General features: G+C 33.5%; 2 protein-coding genes across 2 annotated transcripts; one reads left to right on the top strand and one right to left on the bottom strand.

Annotated features, from left to right (window-relative positions):
* Positions 1-75: 75 nt before the first annotated feature.
* Positions 76-8,566, bottom strand: LOC143244470 (uncharacterized). The gene is made up of 3 exons (XM_076489194.1): positions 8,199-8,566; positions 6,876-6,952; positions 76-4,327 (listed from the first exon to the last, which is right to left on the bottom strand). The coding sequence occupies exons 1-3, from the start codon at positions 8,383-8,385 to the stop codon at positions 3,158-3,160; spliced, it is 1,434 nt and encodes a 477-aa protein (XP_076345309.1). The 5' UTR covers positions 8,386-8,566; the 3' UTR covers positions 76-3,157.
* An 8,979-nt stretch (positions 8,567-17,545) lies between these two features.
* Positions 17,546-22,232, top strand: LOC143244471 (transmembrane protein 11, mitochondrial-like). Its single transcript, XM_076489195.1, has 2 exons — positions 17,546-17,925; positions 20,107-22,232. The coding sequence occupies exons 1-2, from the start codon at positions 17,903-17,905 to the stop codon at positions 20,588-20,590; spliced, it is 507 nt and encodes a 168-aa protein (XP_076345310.1). The 5' UTR covers positions 17,546-17,902; the 3' UTR covers positions 20,591-22,232.
* The last annotated feature ends 4,044 nt before the right edge of the window (positions 22,233-26,276 follow it).

Here is a 26,276-nt window from a genome sequence, read left to right on the forward strand (position 1 = left end):
TTCTTATTTTAAACACGAAGACAACGATTATAAATGAAGTCACTAAGAAATGATTGAACATATGACTTCCTCCTAATCTATTTCAATCACGCAAAGATTTTTTACACAGTATAACGCTTACTCAGGAATACATTGTGTTGTATATATTTGAAATAATTAGGGGAACTTAATTTCTCGTTAGGAGCTATCACAAACAAAAACTCGTAACCAGGTTCCTCGGATTGTGTTGCAGAAGTAGATTCATTTCTGTAAGTCTTCAAATGTGTTATGACATATCAAAACGATAAAATATTTCATAAGTTCAAACTTGAACCACACATGTTTGTTATTCCCCGAAACTCAAGAGGTCTATCACTACCCAGCTCCCCCTACACACACGCGCGCGCACAAAGAAATGAGGGTTTGCTTTTTCCATTGATACTAGAACAATTTTTAGTGGAGTGTTGACAACCATTGGTCCCGTCATGGCCAGGTGGGTTAAGGCGTTCGACTCGTAATCTGAGGGTCGCGAGTTCGAATCCCGGCCGCACCAAACATGCTCGCCCTTTCAGCCGTGGGGGCATTATAATGTGACGGTCAATCCCACTATTTGTTGGTAAAAGAGTAGCCCAAGAGTTGGCGGTGGGTGGTGATGATTAGCTGCCTTCCCTCTAGTCTTACACTGCTAAATTAGGGACGGCTAGCACAGATAGCCCTTGAGTAGCTTTGTGCGAAGTTTAACAAAACAAACAAATAAGCAGACAACTACTGACCGAAATTCAACTTCTTGTGTTGCTCTTTTGTTATTCAGGGAAGGCGATGATCCTATTCACAAAACTAGTAATGTTTGTAATATTTTCAGTTTATACTGACAGCAGCGCTCCCTTATGGAAAGGTTTTTCTTCCATCAATGGACTACGACTACTTGATTCACCCTTAACCTAAAGCTTTGATGCTAGAACGCCTTCCTATATTAATGTCTTACTAATTACAGCAGTAAATCTACGGATTTACAACATTAAAATCAGGGATTCGATTCCCCTCGGTGGACACAGCATATAGCCCGATATGCTTTGTTGTAAGAAAAAAAACACACTCTTACACTAAATGTTACATTTTGAAAGTTTGGTTTGACTTTGGCCCAAAGCTACACGACAGTTATCTGCGTTATCCGTCCCTAGCAGTGATAGACTGGAAGGAAGACAGCTTGTCAACACCACTACCCACCGCCATCTCTTGAACTATTCATTTTCCAACGAATAGCGAGATTGATCATTGCATTATAGCGTCTCCACGGCTGAAAGGGCAAACATGTTTGATAAAGGGGATTCGAACCCGCGACCTTCAGATCGCGAATCGAGTGTCTTAACGACCTGATTATATCAGGACTTATATCAACATGTATAGCGGAAAATAAAATATGTAGTGCCCTCTGTCTTTACGTTCAGATATTTCTCGAAACTCTTTAATTGCGAACTTTATGCGTTTACTCGTGCGTGTGTTGTGTACGTTTGTAGAAGCTATGCTAGTTTTCATTATCCTACTTTTAAAATCATTTCAGTATGTGTCTTATTTGCAAAGTAACCACCTACAGTCGCCATAGCATTTTGGCAGAAAACATTCCATTAACGAAAATGTACATATTCTAAAAATAAAATAACGTACCTGAAATGTAGTAAACGAATATATCAAAAAACATCAATTGAGTAGCCGGATGGGGCAATCACGTGCAATAAAAATATCTTTTTCCATTACCCCTTCTACTAGCTACTTTCTAATCATGAACAATATGCAGCTGTGAACTTACAGCTATTCCAGAATGTATTTCACTTTAAATGTTCCCATTAAGTTAAAACAGTTAAAACACGTGAAGGTATGCTAAATATCCCCATGTCTGTAAATTATAACACTTAGCATTCAGATATCCAAATTTGTCCTCATGTCTGAATATTATAACAACGTGTAGATATCCGAGATTGTTTCCACGTCTGTAAATTATAACACTTAACATATATATATCCGAGGTTGTCCCCATGTCCGTAAATTATAACACTTCAAGTGTAGACATCTAAATTATAATAATTATCATTAGAATGTCATTAAACACACGTCATGTCGTTACACTAGATATATCATCCATACCTAACAACTATTGACTTCAACGATATATTGCCGATCTTTCCAATCTGTTAATTATCTGAATTTTCAAATTTCTTAATACTTTACGTACAATTTTGTAAACAAATATTTCCGGAGATAACTTAGTAGTTACAGACCAGATAGTTTGGATTCCATTCTGGATGTACCGTGAAGTAGTATAGCAACAGTTGACTTAGTAGTTATAGACCAGATAGTCTGGATCCAGTTCTGGTTCTACTATGAACTAATACAGCCACTGGCTCGTAGCTACAGACCAATCAGTCGATCTAAAAGTGAAATACAGTTTCTTCTGCCTTTGGAGACGTTGAGTTGGCAAGTTGGCATAGACAAGTAAGGTTCAGCAAGGGTTTGTGTGATTTATTAAAAATTATCTATAATTAAAAAGCGAAGACTGCCGAAAAAACTGCAACTTTAAAGAGTGTTCACAGAAACTTTTTAGCATGCCAATTCAACAAACTGTAGACTCAATAGGCTCAGCAGTAACTTTAAAGACTTATAACGCTTAAAAAACGAGCTTCGATACCCGTGGTGGGCACAGCACGGATTGCCCATTGCGTATCTTTACGCTTAACAGCAAACAAACAAAACAAAGAGTTGTTCAGAATTAGGCACCTGTTTGTGAAACAACTACAGGACCGCATCTGGACACCTCTGTCAGTTAATGTGTACTTCATCTGTCTTTATCGCATTCAGTAAAGTGAAATATTTCATGCAAATGAAAACAAAAGGTTTTAAGAAAAACGCCAACACAACATATTCATTAGTTGGTTTTCGATTAACTTAAAATGTTTGGAATATTCATTTTAAGCTTTAGTTCTTGGATACTGTGAAAGAGATTAAGTAAGATTCTTTAAAAAAGTAACGCACATTAAAAAATCCGAATAGATTTAATAAAACAAAGTAATCTGTCACTGTAGAGCCTACGCATGCATTATAGAAAAGAGTACTAATGTGGTGTGTTTGTGCTAAAGAACAAAATAATAGCCACGAAATATCATACCTAATATTACTTCTAAAATTACCCACTATAAGCACCACTATGTCCCTTATCATCTCCTAATTGCACACCTTTGTCAAGTACCATCCCAAACACCATTCGTCCTTTTAGGTTAGATTTCTGCGTTCTCAGGCTGGGGAGAAGAAGGCTGGTAAGAGATCCAATAGGGCTATATCCTCCATGGCCCCCTCCTCCTTCTATGTGAACTGATAATCCCTTTGAGGGAGCATGGTCGTCATAACCTCTATCATAGCCACTTTCATGATATCCATCCCCATAACCACTCTCATGATATCCATCCCCATAACCATTCTCATGGTATCCACCTCTGTAGCTACCATGACTATTGTGGTACACTTTGGGGGGTTCGGGAGAATAATAAGAAGGAACTGGAGCCTGATAGCCATGGTTATTAAATGAATAGTTTGGTGAAGGGGGTGGATAATGAAAAGGAACAGGAGGAGGAAGAGGTGGTGGTGGAGGACCATACCCTCCATAAGTATACTGTGATTCTCCAGAGTGACCATTATCAGCGTGTGCTTTTGATTGCTCAGCATGTCCAAACGGATGTTCTCCTGACCTGTTAGGGCCCAAAGTTTGGGTAGAAGATATTTGATTGTTTCCTGATGTGGAAACCTCCAAACTAGTAGCATTCAAAACTTCCACTTCCTTCATTGTTGATATCTTTGCAAACGTGACATCATCCACTTCATCATCAAACTGAACGGTGTCATTCTCGTTGTCTGTGAGCTGTGAGGTGATTTTCTTGGTAGTAGTGTTTTTCATAACTGTAGACAAGGGCGTAAAATCTATAGCCTGAGATGAGTTATTGTCTCTCTTTCTAAAGGATTCATTAAGCCCTGTGATTAATTCACTAACATCAGAATCATCATTCGTTGCCAGTACTGTTGATGACTGTTCATCCACAACTGGACTTTCAACAGAAGTTTCTTTCCTCATTGAGTCACCCTGTTTGGGCTGGCTAGTACTACTAAATGTAACTCCTTTACTACTGATACTGTTGAAAAAGTTACTTGTTAGAACTGTCATGTTTTTACTCTCCAAATTAGCAGTGGGTAACTCGTCTAAAGTTCCAGTCAAAACAGGAATTGGTCCAAATCCACTCTCCGATGTATTTTCCAAAAAAGGATTGGTAGGCTTTTGTCTAATTCCAGTGTTTCCACCATTAATCTGTGGAATTAATCAGTTCACAGGTTCATATTTTCGAAAGAAAAAAAAACTCTTTAAAACAACATTACTTTTAAACGTTTTAAAAAGATCAACTTCATACCGTAAACTCTATAGCTAGTAAAACGTGTAGAATATTAAATAATCCTTTAACATTTATGGTAATGATAAAAACAAAATCGTTCAACTTTATTATCTACGTTTTCAAATCAATAGCCACTGTTGACAGTTAAAGATACATCATGATTAAAGTGAATCACGTGTTTGATCTGTAATAAAGGACTGTACCATGTATTGCCCCTCCCCAAAGCTGATATGCACAATTTTCTAAATTTCTATATTTTTAGCTCCGTTTGAATGCAAAAAGTTGCTCAACTTTCCAATTCTGAAGTGCACACGGGTTGTGAATTCACTAACAGACAATTACCAGTGATTTCTTAAAGAAAAGAAGTGATGACATAGAATAACCATATAAGATAAGTGGTCCTTCCTGTAGACCAATCAGATAATAGTCAGAAGCTACCATAGCCTTATATTCAGATTACAGTCAACAAAAGTAAGGTGTGGAAGGCGGAGTTGTGTGCAAACCTAGCTTTATATTTAAAAGCAGTGTTTGCTACCGTAAGAGTAGTTAAACTTTTGTATCTTTTAGTAAGTTGAGTAACTTTGGATAACATTTCCTTAACTCCAGCTTTGGTAATGTTTGTTAGTTTTATTAAATATTTTGCTTAAAGTTATAGTGACATTTTAACTTGTTGCTAGAGTGTGACAGGTGTTAACTATAGAGGGAGTTACTGTTAGCTTTTTGTTTCAAAATTTAAGGGAAATGAAGGTTTTAACATTTTAATCTCTTCACTTTACTTTGTGTCTATTATTGTGTTTGTTTTGACATTTTTGTGATAATAAATATTGTGATTTGTGTTGCATTTGTTTACTAACTTTTTCTTCGCAACGAATTCGGTCGGAGTTTGGAGAGAAAAATAGTCCATAACTCTGTATTCTGTTATCCTTCAGTTGGTGGACCGTAACTACTTTAAGGAACATCTGTACGCTGAAAAATACCATGGGTGCAGTTTAGGCACTGACGACAACAACAACTGATATATTTCAGGACGGCTGGTATGGGTATTAACACTTTCGCTAATAAAGCAGAGAACAACGTTTCGACCTTCTTAGGTCATCTTCAGGTTAATAAAAAATCACGAACAACAACCAAGGTCTTTGAAATTTTACTTTTCCAATTGTAAAAGTTGTACAGTTGATCGTAGTATGATGGTTAGTGTACCTAGGAAGATCCAAGGTTTAGGCCCCAATATCCTGTTAAATACGTTCTGCACTTTCAGCTCTGTAGGCAATATCTATTTGACAGTAAATCCTGCTCAAAGAAGTCTCGTAGGCGGCGGGCGATTTTGATTAATTTTCCTCCCGCTCGTCGCTAGCGCAAAATTCTAGACGGATGTGCTTAAACCCTAGAGGTCTCTGACCTGGTTATTTACCTCACGAGCGCATAACGTGTTCATTTTAAAAATTCTAGTTCCTAAACACAAATGGTCTTTCTAGACATCATATAACCACGTCTTACATAGATCTAGCAAGGTACTGTTCATCCAGCAAGTTCTAAGTTTTAAAATTATTGAGATATAATTCATTTCTTTTCTGTCTTCCCAGAGCACGTGCCGAAGTGGTTTACCGAATTAAATACTTAATAATTAAATACTTGAGAATTCAGCTTAAAATGGAAGTAGGTCATGTAAATATCCTGCCCTACCCTGCGGGTTGGTGTTAATTTATGTCTGTTGACCGAGGACTTCCAATGTATCTTTTCAAATCTTTAAGTCACGGTCACAGACAAACACTTGGGCGTGAGTGCAATACAATTATGGTTTTCCAACCAGTTACGAATACCATGTTAACAACTTTCTCTACGATTTTATGCAAAAATTGCCAGACCTTTTTGTAAATATAAATTTGAGATACACGTTATACATAATAAAAAAGCACTTCTCCCATTATAAATGATCTTTGGGCTATCTAAGATAAATTTGTGAAAGATGACACGTTTAGTGTGGGGCTAGCCCACACTTGGTGACATAGTTCCTAAGGCTTATCCACCGTGTCTTTAGGCCTTACATTAAGAAGAAAAATCATTTGTAATTAAAATTATTTCATATATGAATACAAAGTAATTAATTGAAAGCAGAAATTTCGCTATGAAAAAAACTGTAATATTTACAATGTTACACGTTATAATCTGATAAAATGGTGTTATTAAGAGATAGTCAAAACTGTGTGTTTTTTATTTGTTCACAAAAAGTCTTGAGACAACAATACAGTAGTAATAAATTTATTTATAAAATTGTTCTCATTTTTACGGTTCACGTAATTTCGAAATAAATTCCCCGGGCAGTCGAACTTTAAACTAAATCCAGTCGTCTATTAATTTCTAACTTCTATTACCATTAACATTAGAAGTGTTTCATTGTAAATAAACAAAAAGAAATACATTAACAGAAGTATAGTCCTTTTATAATAAATATTACGAAAAACTTACCTGAGTAGGCTTTAAAGGTGTGTTAACCCTGTTTCTCCCCAGCACCGCATCAGCGTTCACTGCCCACGCTACGACACCTACATGAGGGATCAAGACGTAATTTGATTGTTTGTGTTGTGAAATTCGCGTAAAGCTACACGATGGGTATCTGCACTAGCCTTCCCTACTTCAGCAGTGTAAGACTAGAGGGAAGGCAGCTACTCACCACCCACATAATTCGATTCATTTTCAACCATATTAATATTGAAACACCGTTGTATTTAGAATGAAAATCGAAAGATATCCGACAAGAAAAAAAATAAAATTTTACTTTTTTAATATATCTCACAAACCATAGGTGTTAAAATTGTTTTCATTCTAAATAACTCAATGCTTAGCATTATGATAAAAAATTCCTCCAAATGGTTAAAAGGCTTAGTTTGCTTTGGTTCAACGTCACTCAGCTAATAACTCAATTGTTATATTTATAAAGCTACTTGAGAATCGTAGAGATAACATATGAAACAAATATACTTTTTTGAAAATATTACATAACTTCGTGAAATACAAAACTTAATAACAATTCAAACTTTTAACTACGTATCAAAATTCTAGAAAAAAGTTAGTAACAAAACTTAAACGACGACCTAAGTGTTAGACCATTGTTATAGTTTACAAAGACTGTTGCTACGTCATTTATGTTAAGAATTTTTCATGATTTTTCTGATATTTCAACCCTAAAAAAAAAGTTTTAAAAATGCTAAAGCAGGAGCAAATTAAGTTTATGTTTTATACAGTGGAAGTCTAAAACTACTTTATGATGTTCGAAGGGCTAACTCGATAATTATATCTGATTCCACTACAATACATTTATTTCGTTTTTGCTTTTCCATAACATGACGAAACTTTATATAATTACACAAATTTCTTCAGACTTATAACAGCATATTACTGTTCACATTATTTAAAGTAATTTATCGTATACGGAAATAAATCTGTTCAGTGGAAATATATCATGAAACTTTAGTGATGAGTTTACAGTATAGGCCTAATTCTTGTAACTTTGCTGTATATACCTGTTCTACTACTATTTGCTCATAGTTAACCATGCCTTCCTTCCAAGCGTCTTCCGCACATTGCAACTACACGCTATTTGTTTGCTCCTTTTATAGCTTGAATAATACTGCAAATTTACGTCTGTTTTCTATAAATCAAATGAACAAACAAACATATACAAAAAACATTCCTTTCTATCGAATTACCGAGTCTCTCGATAACGTTGCACAATACATCAATAGGAAACATTTCTAAATATGTTAATCCAAATAAAAATAAACTTCGCACCTATAATTACAGCAACTATTGGAAGAATCAGTCCAATAGCAATAAGTATCCTCGCCTTTCGATTGCCGTTTTCCTTTTTATCATTTTGGTCTTCCTGAATTGCCAGTGAAGAAGATCGACCACGGCCAGTCAACCTTTCTGAAACGTGAACAAGAAGGGGCTGAGAATGAGAAACTTGCTGTCTCATACTGACCAGTAAAAATATTCTTGTTTCGTAATTACGACTTTGGGTGGAACGTGAATAGAATATGTTAAATATCTTCAACTAATAACGTGAACAATTCCAATAATCCACCCAATATAAATTTTCTTCAACATGAGTTCTCCTCTACTGGTCTACCTGTAATTAAACTCCTGGTGTTCTACCTCTAGAGAGAAAACTCGCGAACTGAAAGCAGTGAGGGTGAAACCCCTTTCTAACGAGTAGGATTGAACTGATATACCTGTGGGGTAAAATCTAAAGTAGGTCATTAAATAGAACATCGACCACTACCACCACTTGAATCAACAGCGCGTACTTACGACACCGAAAGGTTGTCGAGACGATTTATTTTCACTTGACGTCAACATGTTTCATTTTTGTCACTAGATGAATGGTTAGATAAATTGCTCATCTGTCCAAAACACTAAGTCACTGATCTCAGGATTTCCTTATTTGTTTAATAACTTTATTTCATGTTATTATTCGTCTATTTTAGTGCATTGCTACACATTGACCTCTCAACACTCAGTCCACCGTAGGAATTTAAACCAGGAGTTTAGCATTGTCAGCCTGTAAACTTACTGCTGGCCTACCTAGGGACATTTCATTTTCTATACTTTAATCTTTATGTTATTTGTATAACAACGCTTTACTAAACGTAAGTTACTTTATTACAAAACGTCCTACTCTACTAGATAAAAAATCATTAACTTTCCTTCCAGGTTTTCATATCAACATAAAAATCCATGTTTTTAGTTTAAATTCTTATAATAACATTAATTAGTGACCTACTGGTAACAACAATTCTCTGTAACTATCAAACTAACCCTAAAATTGCACACTATTAATCTACTAACAGATTTAAAAAGAATACCGTCAATATTGTAATAGATTCTATTGATGTATTCTATACAGAAAATTAATGATTTTATTGAATTTATTATTATTATGTCAATTTTTCGTATTGAATAACGTAACAGATGAAAACGTCAAATTACTCACTACTAAAAGAACGATAAAAAAGTTGTTAATTTCAGGATCAAGCGTTATGGATTTTAATTCGTCCACAAATAAATCTTTTATATTCCATACACATTAAGCCTAAAACAGTTCAATCTAAGTATATTAAAACCATTTTATTTCTAAGTTTTCCTGGTAAATTTATGTTTACAATTTAATTTATATTAATTGTGTTGTTAAATATTAACTGACTTCGTATTATGCATCTCTCATAGTTATGCAAAAATACAGTTTTAGAATCAATAATCACATAAAACTAGATAAAAACTGATATTTCTCCTATGTATTTGTCCCCCAGTGGCACAGCTGTAAATCTATGGACTTAGAACTATAAAAACCGGGCGTTTTATCCCATTGTTTGTTTTTTGTTTTGAATTTCGTACAAAACTACACGAGGGCTATCTGCGTTAGCTGTTCCTAAATTAACAGTTTAAGACGACATGTACAGCAGCTAGTCATCACCACCCACCGCCAACTCTTGGGCGACTCTTTTAACAACGAATAGTGGGATTGGCCATCACATTATAACGCTTCCACAGCTGAAAGGGCGAGCATGTTTCGTATAACAGAGATTCGAAACCACAACTCTCAGATTACGAGTCGAGCGCCCTAACCACCTGGCCATGCCAGGTCCTTTTATAGCAGCGGTGAGCACAGTAGAGATAATCCTTTGTGTAACTTTGTGCTTTTAACTACAAATAAACTCGTGTAACTTTTGACGTCAATGAAATAGATTAGTATATAACAGACATACACGTCTAAAATTCATTAGGTCATTAATTATTTTCAAAATGATACATGTTATTTATTGTGTTGTTAACATTAAAAATCACATTTTACGTTCTTTATTAAATTAAAATTACACGTAAAAAGTATATGCTTATTCTAAATATAATTTATAAATAGTATTTTCAAATATTCTTTACAACCATCACAAAAAGTTTAATAACAAAATTAGTTATCATGAAATTAGCTTACTCAGCTCGCTATATTTTGTCATTTGATGCTTCCAGTTATTTTTAGAACAAACGTTGCAGAAATAACGTCAAGGAAATAATTCCAAACACTAAGAAATTATTATTTGTTTGGATGGACTTGGTATTTCATGTATAGGAGCTTTCAAACACATCCAACCGATATCACTAGAGAGAGAGAGAGAGACGTGTGAATTTAATATAATACCGCTAAAAAAACTCTATGATCACTTTTTCTTTTCTACATGTAATGAAATAAAATCTTTCATATATATATATATATACTTTTCCTTTTCCTCAGTCAAATGGATGTTAACTAGAGCTTTAAAATTGTACTAAAGCAGATTTTGTAGGACTGAAAAAAAACTATAAAAGAAACAGTGATGGGGAGAAGTTGAGGTTTGCAAAACTCGTATTCAGTTGCGTCAACCACCTATAAAAAATCCATGTATAACTACGCGATCCTATAAAAAAAAAAGTGGTATTCACACACACATATATATAAGTATTAAATTTGGTTACATGTGCATGCGCTAGACTGAATTACAAAGAAATTATGCTCTAAATAAAAGTCTAACTGTACAATGGCATACAGCCGCCAGAGAACTTGAACTTGCCAGCGTTGTAACGTACGCAGAGACATCGCCGCAGACCTCTTCACAAAGATAGATGCCAAAAATCTAAAAAGCACCCTTTTTCCAAGAAAAAAAGGTTGGATTGCCCTAGCGAAACAACTAACAACCTAATAAACTTTTCTGACTTTCATTAGTGTAACAACTCAAGATATTTCATACTTTAAGTGAAATATTAATTAATACGAAATTAATAGTTCGTCATTGTTAATCATTGTTTCATCTCCGGCTAAGGTGTAAGTTAATAAAATCAATTAATATCTAACTTTAGTAAAAATATAATAACATCATATTTGATCTAATTTGCATTCGTTTTTATCAGGATTTTACGAAAGCAGAATAGTTTGCATTGATATGCCATCATACGCGTATAAAAAAAGTTCACTGAGCATGAAGCTTAATATTAGGCCTACAACAAAAAACGCAATATGAGAGAAGTCAGTTTACATTTTTCTAAACGCCGTATTTAATACTATTAGAAAACTTACTATTTCTTGTTCAGGTGTATATTTGCGCTAGCCGCCCCAAATTTAACAGTGTAAGACTAGAGGGAAGGCAGCTAGTCATCACTACCCACCGCCAACTTTTGAACTACTCTTTTACCAACGAATAGTGGGATTGATTGTAAACATTATAACGCCCCCACGGCTGAAAGGGCGAGCATGTTTGGTGCAACGGGGATGCGAACCCGCGACCCTCAGATTACGAGTCGCACGCCTTAACTCACCTGGCCATGCCAGGCCACACATCTGTGTAAAAAAAAAAACAGTGTGATGTAAAATATAATAATTGAAATAACAGATTCAGTCAACGATATGGTTTATTATAATAAAACAAATAATAGCGTCACGCAGAATAGCATAAAATATTAAAGAAAATAAAGTACAAAATAAATTAAATTCGATGTTTCTTTCAAAAAATACTAAACATATATATTACTATATTCAAAATATACATAGAAAATATGAAGGCAAACCCCTTCAGAATTTACAGAGGATTCTCCCCTGTACAGCTTCATATTATACTATTAAGAGATATTCGATAACAGACAAAGATGTATAAACATCATTTAAAATTATTATTCATGGTATTTTTTCTTTTATCTTGTGCTATACTGTGAATGCACGCGTGCATGTTACATTTGTAAGGCTAAATTGTAGCTAGACGCAGGAGAGAGAGTTTCTAGCGTTGTAAGTCTGCATATATACCGCTGTGACATATTTTGGACTGGCATTTACAGTTGAATGTGAACTTAGAACAACAACGGTGAAATTTGTACATCTGGCGAATGAACTGAACATTATCACACAACTATAATTATCTGTTATATGTATATATATAATTGTGTTTGTTTCTTCATACCTTTGAAAAGATATCAAAGAATAAATATATATTACCATATTCTCTGTTTCTCACACACCCTTCTCTCTCCCGCCATAATAAAAACCATAATTGTGTGTGTTTTTCTTATAGCAAAAGCCACATCAAGCAATCTGGTGAGCCCACCGAGGGGAATCAAATTCCTAATTTTAGCGTTGTGAATCCGTAGACTTACCACTGTACTAGCGGGAGGCAGAACCATACTTAAATAATAAACTCTTAATATAAGTCTTAATAAAAATGTAAACATTTATATCTTTTGTTTACATATGTATAACGAAAGAATGGCTTAGTTATTGTTTACAAGTGCTCAATATTGGAGAGTTTGATATGGGGATTGTTCTGCTTTGTGAAATATCTCATAGAAAGAGAGAAAATAAATGTATTCATAACCAATGTTTAGAACTATTTATCCGCATAATAGCATCAACAACTACACGAAAATATCCACATTTCATACTTCTGGGTATCAGTAATACGTTTACGAATTGCTGCACTGAAATCCGGAGTTCAGTTACCCGCGGTGAATGAAGTGCAAGGTAGTCCATTGGGAAGCATTGCATTTAAGAGAACAATACATACAGTTAAAAATGTTTAACTCGTAATCTGAGGGTCGCGGGTTCGAATCTCCGTTACACCAAACATGCTCGCCCTTTCAGCCATGGATGCGTTATTACGGGACGGCCAATCCCACTATTCGTTGGTAAAAGAGTATCCCAAGAGTTGGCGGTGGGTGGTGATGATTAGCTGCCTTCCCTCTAGTCTTACACTGTTAAAGTAGGGACGGCTAGCGCAGATAACCCTCGTTTAGTTTTGCGAGAAATTCAAAAACAAACAAACAATACAATTAAAATATTTAATATGTGGTATAACAGAAAGTAGCATGCTATATTAAGCTTAAACCTACGTAATGCGTGGCTTTCCATGCTTTTCCAACAAAAATGTAGCATCGTATATTTAAAACTTAATGTTGAGTCACTGGAACCAACACGACAAAATATGTGATTCTACTCATCTCTGGAAGAAAAATAATTAATCTTAAGTAAAAATTCAACAGATAATTAATGAGACTATCATTTCCAAGAAACAAAATAACGAAAACTCTTTAAAAAGGAAAAAAGAAATTGCGTTTTTTGGTTTTAAGACAATCCATTGAGAAATATCCACACAAAATTCTCCAATTTTGATTGAATATTTTTCCCCTTCGCGCCGAAAATATGAAAATTTTACTTGATAAAACACATACTAAACTTCAGTGTTTTTTTTTCAGATTTAATACACTAATAGATCTTTATAACTTATAATTAGTTGTAAAATTTGGTTAATTTTTAAGCAACGTGTGAAAAGTTTTTTGTCTTGTTTTCCTCAAATACTTCTTAATCCTGACCAAAATTATTTGCAAACTTACAGGAAAAGTCACGCTAGCTATCGGTATGAAATTTTTATTATAACTTTATTTAACATTAAAAGTGTACTGCTTTTAATTTTCTATTATTCGAATTAAAGACGGTTGATTTAGAGCAGCAAAATTATAGGGTGAAAACACTCATAAGTACATAAGTATTGGTTTGTTTGTTTTTTTGAATTTCGCCAAAGCTACTCGAGGGCTATCTGCGCTAGCTGTCCTTAATTTAGAAGTAAAAGGCTAGAGGGAAGACAGCTAGTCATCAATCCTACCGCTAACTCTTGGGGTACTCTTTTTCCAACGAATAGTGGTATTGACCGTCACATTATAACGCCCCACCGCTTAAAGGGCGATCATGTTTGGTGTGACGGGGTAGTTAGGAAGACCCACCACAATGTTTTTTGTTTTCTTTTAATTCGCTTGATTCTGTAAAATGTAAGTTTATTCCGTATAACAGGGTTGCGATTCCAAAGCTAATGTTGATTACTACTGAGTGTCATTTTTACCTTACTTGCTGGGGTTTGTTGGTGTCTATTGACAAAAAGTCATGATATATCTAATTTAAAACATCTTAAGTGCGAAAAAGGTTTGACCACAGCAAGACTGAGTGTACGACTTAAATGAATGAAATCAAAAATGGCGTCCAAACTGGTAGCTACATTTATAGCATTGATAATAATGTTACTGTAAAATTTAATTCATTAGTTAGTTAAGCCTCATATCTTGTTTTACACAACATCATTACCGCAAGTTGGGCAAAAACAATGTAACCTAACTAACTAGCTGACGAGGATTTGCTGCAAAACTGTTATCAATGTCATAAAGTTTGGTCACTCGATCCTTTTCTGGCCATACCTTACATCTATATTTACATCTAATATGTTTTTGATTAGATTTTAGAAACCACATTTGCTGATATAGTTCTAATTTATCACGCACCACATACAGAATATTTGAGCCCATAATATGCTTAATATAGCACAAAACTACCACGTAGCACACTGTCCTCGAGTTGTAAACTACGAACAAAAATTCCAAAATTTGTTTTGCATCCCATAAACCTACCGTAAACTTATTGGAAAACTGTAACCTATATATATATATATTAGTTCAACTTTACACAGAAATAAGGTATCTGTTTTGTTTTTATTATGTTATGTTATTTTGAATTTCTCGCAAAGCTACTCGAGGGCTATCTGTACTAGCCGTCCCTAATTTTGCGGTGTAAGACTAGAGGAAAGGCAGCTAGTCATCATCACTTACCACCAACTCTTGGGCTACTCTTTCACCAACGAATAGTGGGGTTGACGGTAACATTACAACGCTCCCACGGCTGAAAGGGCGAGCATGTTTGGTGCAACGGGGATGTGAACCCGCGACCCTCAAATTACGAGTCGCATGCCTCAACCCACCTGGCCATGCTGGGCCTTCGTAGTGTCAACAACAAAACCTTGATTACCTCAATTCAATATACAGAAAAATAGATACACGTATACGTACTTGCATGCGTAAATACAGCTTATTTTCTTATCAAATACACTAAAACCTATGTAAACCGAAAACTGCATAGGGCGGAAACCTATACAAGCCGGAAACATCAAAATTGTGCAGCATTATCTTGAGATTTCTCTTTTTAACGGCCCTCTATATGACGGAACCTGCGTAACACGGACGGAAAATTATCTTTCACCTTCCTCATCTATTAACAAGAATTGGAACCTGAGTAAGGCGGAAATTTTTTTTTATTAAATATTAATTTCTTATTTAATTAATAATTTCTTTTAATATTAATAAATTCTTGTTAAATTAATAATTTGTTTAAATATTAATAAATTTTTGTTTAATTAATAATATGTTTAAATATTAATAAATTCTTGTTGAATTAATAATATGTTTAAATATTAATAAATTCTTGTTTAATTAATAATATGTTTAAATATTAATAAATTCTCGGGCATTTTGTTACAATAAGTATTGGTTAAATATATTCTGTTCTTTTTTCTGCCATCATTACTTTTCCAGTTAAATTAGATTCATGAGTTGTAGAAATATGTTTTTGTTTTAAGTGCAAAATTCTGCTCTTTAAATAATTCTCACGAAAAATATAAACTCCTATCTTCCTTAATTTTAAAATTTAGGGAAAATTTACCATGGGTAATAGGTAAAAGTAAAAATTCGCGCTGTTTCAAAAATTTAAGGAAGAATAAATTTCCTATGGAATGGAAAGCGAATAATAACGCGTGAATGTTAAATGCTATACTCGAAGAATTTTTGAACAAATAAAACAAAAGAATGAAACAAGAAAACAGGAATATTCTACTTTTCCTAGATAATGAAACTTGTCACCCAAAGGTTCAACTTTCAAATGTTCGTTTAGTTTTCTACCTCCATGTACAACATCAGTTCTACAGCCACTATATAATGGAATTATACAGTGTATAAAATTGAAATACAGAAAATTGACGCTTCTGTATATTATTGCAAACATGGTCGACTGTAAGAGAGCATCTGAAATGACCAAGAAAAATGACGTGTTAAATACAATTGCATTTTTAAGTCATTCAATCAAATGCGTAAAAGATGAATGCGTAATAAAGTGCTTTCGAAACTGTGGATTTATTCTTGATAATGGTAGAAATTGTGGAGAAGTTGTTTGTTATAAAGATTATAGTGAAATCCAAACTCTGATTGAGAAGATTGATGCAGATGATTCTGTGAACGCGGAAAGTTTTGTGAACGCTGACAAAAATGTTTTAACAGAAACTGATGAAACTGATTCAAAATCTATAATAGAATCGCAAGATGGTAACAATGTGAGAGATTCAGAAGATGAACAAAATGGAAAAGACAGTGAGGAAATAGATATTCCTACTTCATCACAAGTGTTAAGTTATATTAAAGCTATTAAATTGCATGTAAAAATGAAGTGGAGAAATGAACTTCATGAAGAGTCTGTAGAATTGTTGTTCTGTTCTTACCACATGAGAAAGTTCATTAAAAAACGAAACAGTTGAAACTGTACACTTTCTTCAAATAAATTTGATTAAGGTTCTGTGTACTTCTGTGTATTTTGAATGTCTATTTTTGTTCTTATTCTAATAAATATAGCATAAACAGTATAATAACTATATTCACAAACGTCTTACTTCTCTTGAGTCAAGCAAGTATAACGTTTCGCTCAAAAATTACATATAATTAAGGAAATGCAGGTTCACTATGTCTAAGCCAGAAAAACTGCTTAAGCCGGAAATTTTACTCGGTCCCGTGCGATTCCGCCTTAAACAGGTTTTACTATACAAACTACCCAAGAACTGCTGTAAAGTTTCGTGAACAAGTCGCAAGGCTTATCTAAAATTGTTTTATTATCTGTAATAAAATACACAATTATAAGTTTTTGCTCAATTTAATTGACTTTTAAACAAAGATGTGTTACGTCTTCAATGTAAAAATTTATAACTCCAAAATTAGGTTTTAAAATCAGCCGCTAGCAAGGCACAAAATGCCTATATCACACATTATAGCTAATTTATTTTTAATATTAGGATTACGATTAAATAGACCTAAATAAACTAACTATTTGCTGCAAATATATACATTTTAGTGTAATTAAATTTTCAAAACATTCGCCTGCATTATGTAAAGTGAAATATTTTGTAGTTTGTTTGGTTTTGTTGTTTTTTAAGTTAAGCACAAGGCTATACCATGGGTTATCTGTGATCTGTCTGCCACGAGTATCGAAACAGCATACATACCGCTGAGCCACTGGGGTGCAAATATTTTGTAATATTTGTGACTATAAGTGAATAATTTGTAATGTAACACGGAATTCATATAATTTATCTTTTCTGCCATTCACTAGCAGTATACAAATTTTTAAAAGGTTCTGTGCTTCTATATAAATTCTAAAGAAAACTATTTATATTTTATTTTAGTTTTTGTGTTGATTGTTAACTTTCATTGTTTGTTTAAATCTGTGAAAAACAACCTTATGTATATTGAATATATTAATGTTTTTATATTTATTTTAAATAATATAATTAAATGTCACGACTGCATTCGATGTGTGCAAAAAGTCAGAGAGAAACGTGACGATGGAGAGTTTCGAGGAACAAAGGTAGTTTTAGTTGGATTTCAAAGTCTTAAACAAGTCGTAAATATTTCTTATATGTAAAACATAAGCGATAAATGTAGTAAAGTAAAATTAAAGTTTTGTTAAAGTTGAATAAGCAATAGGTAGTATAAAGTGTGGTACTGGTAATACTAGTGTCACTCAGTGTTCATGAAACTAATTTAAAGTGTACCAAAGACGAAAAAAAGTCTGGGGTGCGAAATTAACACATGATTATCAATATCTGATTCTAAAATACAACATTTGTAAAGAGCTTCCATTAATATTTGTCAAAACCATGTAATGGATAGATATACCAGTGAAAGTAATATTGTACAGTTTGTGATATTTCATGCTTTAATAAGCTGTTTGAAATTTATCAATTATCGGTTCTATTGCCTGTTTATGAGAAGTGACACTATTTACAAGTTATTTCCATAGTAGTAATAATATTTATTTTAAAGTTATCACTCTTTTAAAACGTGTTTTAATCTACCATCCTTTACCACAACATATACTTGTAATAAATTATTTATTCAACCATAATTAATACAAGTTTTATATGTTCTCTTCTGAGTTACTTATTATTATGCATATAACCTGTTTATACCATTAGAGGTTTGCCATACATTCCCAAACAATTAATAAAATTATTAAATGACAAATTTTAGTCATTTTGTCTGCTGTATTAACATACAGATTATTTATTAATTATTTTTAGAAAGTTAAATAAATATGTGTATGAATTTGTAATAAATTTAAAGCTAACTTAATTGAATAAATATACTTTATATTGTGCTCTTATCACTCCAAAGTTTTCTACATCAGGAAACCTTCTACTCAATAGGTTAAAAAAAAAAAGCTTTTTTAGCATGTAGGGTCTTCTTATACAATATTCGTATTTTCTTTTCATAGAATGAATTTGGAATGTCATGAACAAAATAAATTTGTTCTTTTCACAGAAAATATTACTGTACTCTTAGATTTATAAATGATTTATTTAATAGACTAAAGTCATGTGGTGTCTTGTGAGTAATAAGTATACTAGACTATTGTTTATCAACTTCTTTGAGACCAGGGGATCACTCACTGCCTCCTTAAACTGTTATGGACCACGAACGTGAACATACAGTGAGAAAATTATTACAATACAAATTTTACATTCTGTCACTTTTTATTTGTTTTTTTGAAATCCCACAGACTGGCAAGGTTTTTGTGACGTGCAGGTGCTGGATTGCAGAGTGGTGTTTCAGAAACACTGGGCTAGGGAATCGTTTTGTACACAGATATTATGAACTTCATTTTCTAGAATGAAACTCACACAAGGATATAGATCTTTCTTACCTTATTCTACTTTCTCAATCAATTATTAGTAGTTTTTAATAATTTTATGTTAATGTGTCTGTGTGTGTTTAAGTAAAAGATAAAATCACAACTAGTATCTTTTGAAATTGTTCCTGAAAAAACTGTTAGTCTAAAAATTATATCATACATGTTCTAAAGGTATGAAGAATAATGCTGAAAATCTAGGAATAATTTTGGATTATGGTAAAAGAGAAAAAAGATGGGGAAGGAAAAGGAAACTAACTTGATTGTTGGGTTAAGTTGCCAAGGCAATACTACTGTTGTCAACCGATCAGATGTATGAGCCTTGATTGAGTGTATGGGAAAACTGTGTCATTTATTTGTAAGAATACTTACCCCAGACATGTACTGAATTATTTGAAACTAACTGTGACAATGTATGACATGCCTTAATAAAATATTAGTAAATTGCATGTATAATAGAGAAAATGTTAAATGTATGATGGAAGTATTTGGATTGAATACAGAGTGAATGGTGTAATAGAAGAAATAACAACTGAATGTGATATTTTAGCAACAAAAATGTAATAAACTTTGGAATTAAATTGGTTTCTTAAACCAAGAAGAACAAAGAATTGGTATAAAGCTTTTATATTTTCTACCAGATGACACTACCTATTTTTAAAGGTGTTTACTCGTACTTCTTCGAGAGTAAATTATACTAATTATGTTTGAATTTTTGGAATTAATATCATTACATAATTACATTTTTAAAACTTGTATCTTAATAATTTAAATAATTAATAATATCATATATACTTCTCTTTTGTGTATGTGTGTGTGTGTGTGTGTGTGTATAGTTTGTTTTTTGTTGCAATTCAGGGAATATCTAGATATTCCAGATACAGCTATTGTGAGAGAAATATATGATGAAGAGAATTCTCACGAAGCCTTTGAAAATGAATTAGAAAAGGCACTTGAAGCAGGCTGTTCCACAATAATCATCAAACCATCGCGACTGGGTGATGAAACTGCCAGGTGGATAGCTGTTGGAAACTGTCTACATAAAACTGCTGTTTTTGCTGGGTTTGGTTCTATAGTCTCTGCATGTGTGTGGCCCAGTAGGTTATACATATCATGTCCATTGGGTGCTATAAGTCTTCTTACAGCTGGACTGTACACTGTAGCTTGGCAGTTTGACCCATGTTGTAAGTACCAACTAGAGAAAATTCCAGAGTCTCTGTCTAGGCTACCTTTACATACACTAACGTCTGCTACACCTGTGGTATTGGTGAGACGAGATGACACAAGAAGAAGGATTATTCACACTCTGACCACGCTGACAGCTATGTCGATATGTGCTTGAAGGCTGTACAAACTCTGTCGTCCCTGATTTATTTAGGTATTAGAAGTGGAGTTTAAGAACTGTATGCCTTAGATGACAGTTTTATAATATCCTGTTGTTACAAGATTTATATAGTTTAATATGTTTTGTTACATATCTTCTCATTTTACATACAAGTTCTTCAAAAAAAAAATGGGGCTAGGTAAGTTTTTATGCCAGTGAAACTTGTACTAATTATGTTTCTTTTATGCTTTTTGGTTTTTTTAAATTGTCACTTGTTAACTCTAGTGGCATGTTTTTATTGAATTTGTGGAATTTAAAAATGAGTTTCTGTTTTTATTTATTGAGTTACTATCTTACTCACTTTTCTTCTTTATCACATCCAGAGGAATCTGTAACAACTGACATTTATTGTACAATACATGTACACTGAAGTCAGTACAGAAATTAATTATAATTCTAAGTTTTAGTTGAGAGAAGATAGTTGTAGCTTGTGAGAAACAACTTATTAAGGGTATAGACTGAAGCCAAGTATTTAAAGGTGGAGATTGTATATCACTTCTCAATCAAAGATGTTTATTCATTAACTTCTGGATTTACTTGTACACTTTTCAAAGAGCCAATAGAAATGTGGGTTTCACTGGGACAATCTGGGATGCAAAAAAAAGAATTCAAAATGGATATGGTATAACACAACAAGCTGTGGATTTTGAGATGCAAACACATTTGCAGTATAGGGGACAGAAGGAGTAACTTCTTGATGATGAGAAACCCACTTGAAATAAAAATGTATCTCAGAATGGCTGGTATGGGTATTAACACTTTTATTTATGAGGAGAGAACAACATTTTAACCTTCCTAGATTGTTCTCTCCTAATCAGTAAAAGTGTTAATACCCATACCAGAGGGGATGGCTTGCCCCAAGGCTACAAGTTTAATTTACTAACAGAAAGGTTTTGAGAATCTTAAATCACTTACTGAAGTTTTCTGGCAAAATTATTAATAATTTACACTGTTTTCTGTGTGAAAGATATATGATTACACCCATATTGAGTAATTAGATTTATTGTAATACATCATTCTATAATCTGTTTCAACCCAGTGTTTGAGTTTTTACCTACTATTGTTTCTATACTTTTAACTTTAGTGAGCTGGTTGTTTACAGAACTATAGTACAAGGTTTTTATTTGGTTGTCATTACTGGATGAATATTTACTTAAGGCTTAGTATACTATTTGGAATTCCTGGCTTCAGTAGAAAGACAGTTATAAAGATGTTTATGGAAAATATTTTTGAAAAATCACTTTGCTGAACTACTATAGGTAAGCCAAAGAATCAGCACATATTAACAACAATGAAATAAATAAAAGATTCATATCATGATAGATAATCGTGCTAGTGATGGTTTGTCAGATGTCATGTTCAAGAGGGGGGGATAATTCCTATCTTGTGGTTTTGAACAGTTTCTCAACGTCCTACATCACATTCCTGCCTTAGCGATCCCCATTCTTAAAGCATCATGAAATAATAATTTTTTTGTGTCATTATATGTTATTTTTACAATAGTAGTTAATGAAATTCAGTAGTCTACAAAAGAAAATAATTCTTGTCTAATAATTAAATTAAAGGTGATTTATTTGAATAAAAGATTATTAAAGAAAAAGGAAAAAACAATTTTGATTTCAGGACTGTAACTTAATATTAGACTTCTATTCAAATTGCACAACTTTAATGAGAACCTTGAGTCTCATGCTGAGAAACTAAATGAGAAAATCTGGGAACAAAACCAGTCAATTTTGCTTAAAGGTTGCCATGCTCTCAAATGTTGATATGTCCTTTTTTTAAGCAAAATACCCATAACACCACTGAAGACACATTCAACTAAGTAAGTGGTTGGAAATTGTAGAGGTACTTGCTGGGCCTCCATTTAATTTGTTATATTTGACATTGACTCGGAGATCCAACCACATCAATTGTTTTCTTGAGGCATGGATCATTTGTAAGTCCATCAATTTGTCAATCTGATCAGAGTTCATAGCCAGATGCTTGTTATTTTCACAGTTAAAAAAAATGGCTGAGTTAATCCAAGAGGGAAAGTTTAGTTGTTGGAGATTAGTAAATTTGTAGTGAACATTCATCTTAACTTGTAGGTTTGAAATATGTTCAGAGATGATTTGGAGGACATCACATGATGGTTCACATATATTGAGGTACATGAACTGGGATAGATTATTCTTGAAGACCTGGGCCTTCAAGTAATTTATAAAACCACAAATTTTGGTTTTACAGTCCACGAGAGTTTTTTTGTTCACCCTGTAGTTCCTTGTTTAAAACATTGTCTATCAACAATATCTGCAGGATATGAAATTGAGGCCTTGCACTCACTGGATTTCGAGAACGGAAAGCTCTCATGGTCTCCACCAAAGTCCAGTAAGGTGTTGTACAGAGCAATGAACCTTTCTAAACAGTTGACTTCTGAGAGCCATTTCACATGTGTGTATAAACAAGCAGTCTCATGTAATCATCGTTCACGTTCTGACAAAATGCTTTAAACAGTCTTTCAGTCTTACGATGGGCTTTACCAAATTTACCAATTTGATCACCTTTTTCATCATTTGGTGTAGCTTAGGGCTAAGGATTGCAGCAGCTAAACTCTGTGAATGATACAGTGGACAGTTGTCATATCTGGATTATCATCTGACAAAACTTGTTGGAACACCATCTGCAGCAGCGGACATAAGGTTGGTGACCGGAATGTTATTATCAGTCGGATACTTCCTGACTACTTTATAGTTATTCTGTGCTATGGTGACGGTTGTCAAAAATTTACAAAACATCATTTCTTCCATGAATTTTGAGTTGTGCTGGAACTCAGCATAGGCCAGTAGAATGGCTTAAGTGTCTTGGATGGTTGTTTCATTGAGGGCCAGTAAAAATATTGTCATCTGGAGGATTGCAGTCACGTGTTTTGACATCACCTGCAATTTCATCCATGCACTGGCTAACAGTATAATTGCTGAGGGGTAAAGTGGCAAGTTCCCGGTAAGCTCTTTTGTTATCTGGAGGCATACCTCAAAAGCTGGTTTCAGCAACTCTTCACCATTGGTGTGTGGGAAAGATTTCTCAGTGAGAAGAAAACCAAGTTCATAACTTACTTGGAGACAACATTCATTCGTACTAGTTTGTATTTTGAACATTGCATCAAGTGACTTCTGTTTGCTCTTTGACCTCTGTTCATACAAATATTTGAAGCACTTGAAAGGTTTTTCTGCATGTTCTGGATGTACATTTTTGAAGTGTCCTACCAGTTTTGCTGATCCCATGGAATCATTAGAGGGAATTGCAGCAAAAACAGGCATTAAAGTTTGGTTTCATCAGTAGCATAATAAATAAAACCAGAATTTAAATAGTCTGCTGAATATTGGTGAATTTTGTTGTTGAAATTTGTAGATGCCAGCTGCTCAGAAAACAACTGTTTTGGCATTTTGGATACAAACATGGAAAAACAGAAAACATAGAGTTAGACCTAACACAGACATGTAGGTATTTTGCACACAAATCTGGAAAATAAAAAGATATAAATATAATAAAACGGAAGAAATTTGCAACTGCTCACATATCACAGCCAGACAGAATTCAATGGACCACAACTAGCTATACATGGATATGAGACATGAATATTACTGGCTACCATAAAATCACACACAACCACAAACAATACTGGTACATACATTCACAATCCTACATTTACCAAAACATTCTTCCACTACAATAGTATGATACACACACTATCATAAAATTAGGTTTTAGCAGCTTTTTATAAACTACCAAAAACTGACATAAAACCTTAAGAAATAACAAGAAAACACAGGACTGTTTGTCTCTCAGCACACCAGAAATGAGGGAGGCATTCCTAGTATAATTGACCTGGTGCTCACCAAATAATAGCAAACATCTGGTGCAGTTTTCAAGAATGGAGAAACATACTGACATGTTGCATTGAATGGAAAGTTTGGGAAGGTACATAAGCCTTCTCAATTCATCCCCTTGGATTTGAAATTTTTACCCTAGGGGTCCAAGTGGGCCCTATTGAGAACCACTGGTTTTGAAGAACTCCTAGAATTTCTTGAGACTTTCTGTGCTGTGATAGATTCCCCTGGCTTTCCAAACCATGTCAGAACAGTTTATATGCAATAAATTTTTCAAGCATTTCCAGACTGATTTATGCATGTTGTTCACAGATCCACAGACAGATAAGAATTGAAACTTCTGTCTCGCAAGAGTCCTTGTCTATCAGAATGAAAGTGTGTTATTTTATGATTAGCTTTAGTGGAAAAATATTGAGGTAAATCTCAATAAATATAATCTTTCTAACATAATCAAAAGACTAAAGCCCTGTTTGTTGCTGAAGTGACATTTTTTGCAGTTCCTGTGAAAGATTATACATTACACTGCACAACAAAGTTTTTGCTTCTTGAACACTGTTGGGTGTTCCTTGTAGATTTTTGGCTACTGATCACGAAAATCACATCCAAATTTGCCCATCACGTACCGTTTCATTGAAATCTTTAGTTTTGCTACAATGTAAAAATGATATCAGAGCAACTGGAATCCGTCAATGCTTGCTGATGACTGTTGGACACTGCAACGTGATACACTGGACATTGAATACAAATGAAAATCAGGAGCAAAACACTTTTAATTATGTTAAACGTAATAGTGTGTTAGAAACATAAATGCAATTAAATATGTTATTGCCAGTAAACAGTATTTCTCAAAAGTTCCTACATGAAGCAAAACTATATTTATGCATACCCACAAGGGTACCTGTCACAATCAGCAAAAACTTTTCAAAGCAATTGTTGTGCAGTGTTATCTGTCACATTGTACACTCCACCACTCTTTAGGAAATAGGTTAAACAAAGCAGTACAACATTTACTTATGGAGATTAATAGATCAGGTATAACAAGATACACCATATTCATACTGAAACAAACTCTTTTACATTTAATACTGTTCCAGTGATTGTATGTTTCAACATCATCGAGTGAGCTGGCAGTAATTATTTTTGCCAGTCGGGTTAAAATCTGAATTTTTTTTATGTTATTATGCTTCTATTTGATTTTTAATATTTTTATTTTGAATATATATATATATTTACAATAAATGTGTTAGAAAATCTATAATTGTTATTTTCACCTGCGTTGGATACACCTGTAAGGAAGATTATCATTATAATAGTGCTTTTTCTTCTTTCTATTCTTTCATTAACTTTAACAAGTGTTTTACACATTACTGAATTACTACCTCACGTAACATATTTTATCTAGTTCTTCTGATACCTAATCTATTAGAAATTTAGTGATTTGACAATGTATTACAGTTTATATACTTGCTGTTATATTTGTGAGATAAAAGTTAAGCCCATACATTTAGTGTTTAAGTAAAGTAATGGGTTAAACACACTGAAGAAACTTAACATCAATTTAAATAATAAGTGTTTAAGATAAACATAAAAAATACTGGTAGTTGAGAAACAAATATGCAAGACAATGAAGCCTGTACCGGTCAATGTAACATCACAGTTTTGGCTTCTTTATCATGCAATTTCCTTTACTTGTTGAGCCCATACATAGGATTTATGGAGTAAATATCAATGAAGTAGTGAAACTGTAGGTTAATGGTGATAAAATACACAATTCAAAC

Source organism: Tachypleus tridentatus, chromosome 2, assembly GCF_004210375.1.
Source record: "Tachypleus tridentatus isolate NWPU-2018 chromosome 2, ASM421037v1, whole genome shotgun sequence".
Classification (NCBI taxonomy): domain Eukaryota; kingdom Metazoa; phylum Arthropoda; class Merostomata; order Xiphosura; family Limulidae; genus Tachypleus; species Tachypleus tridentatus.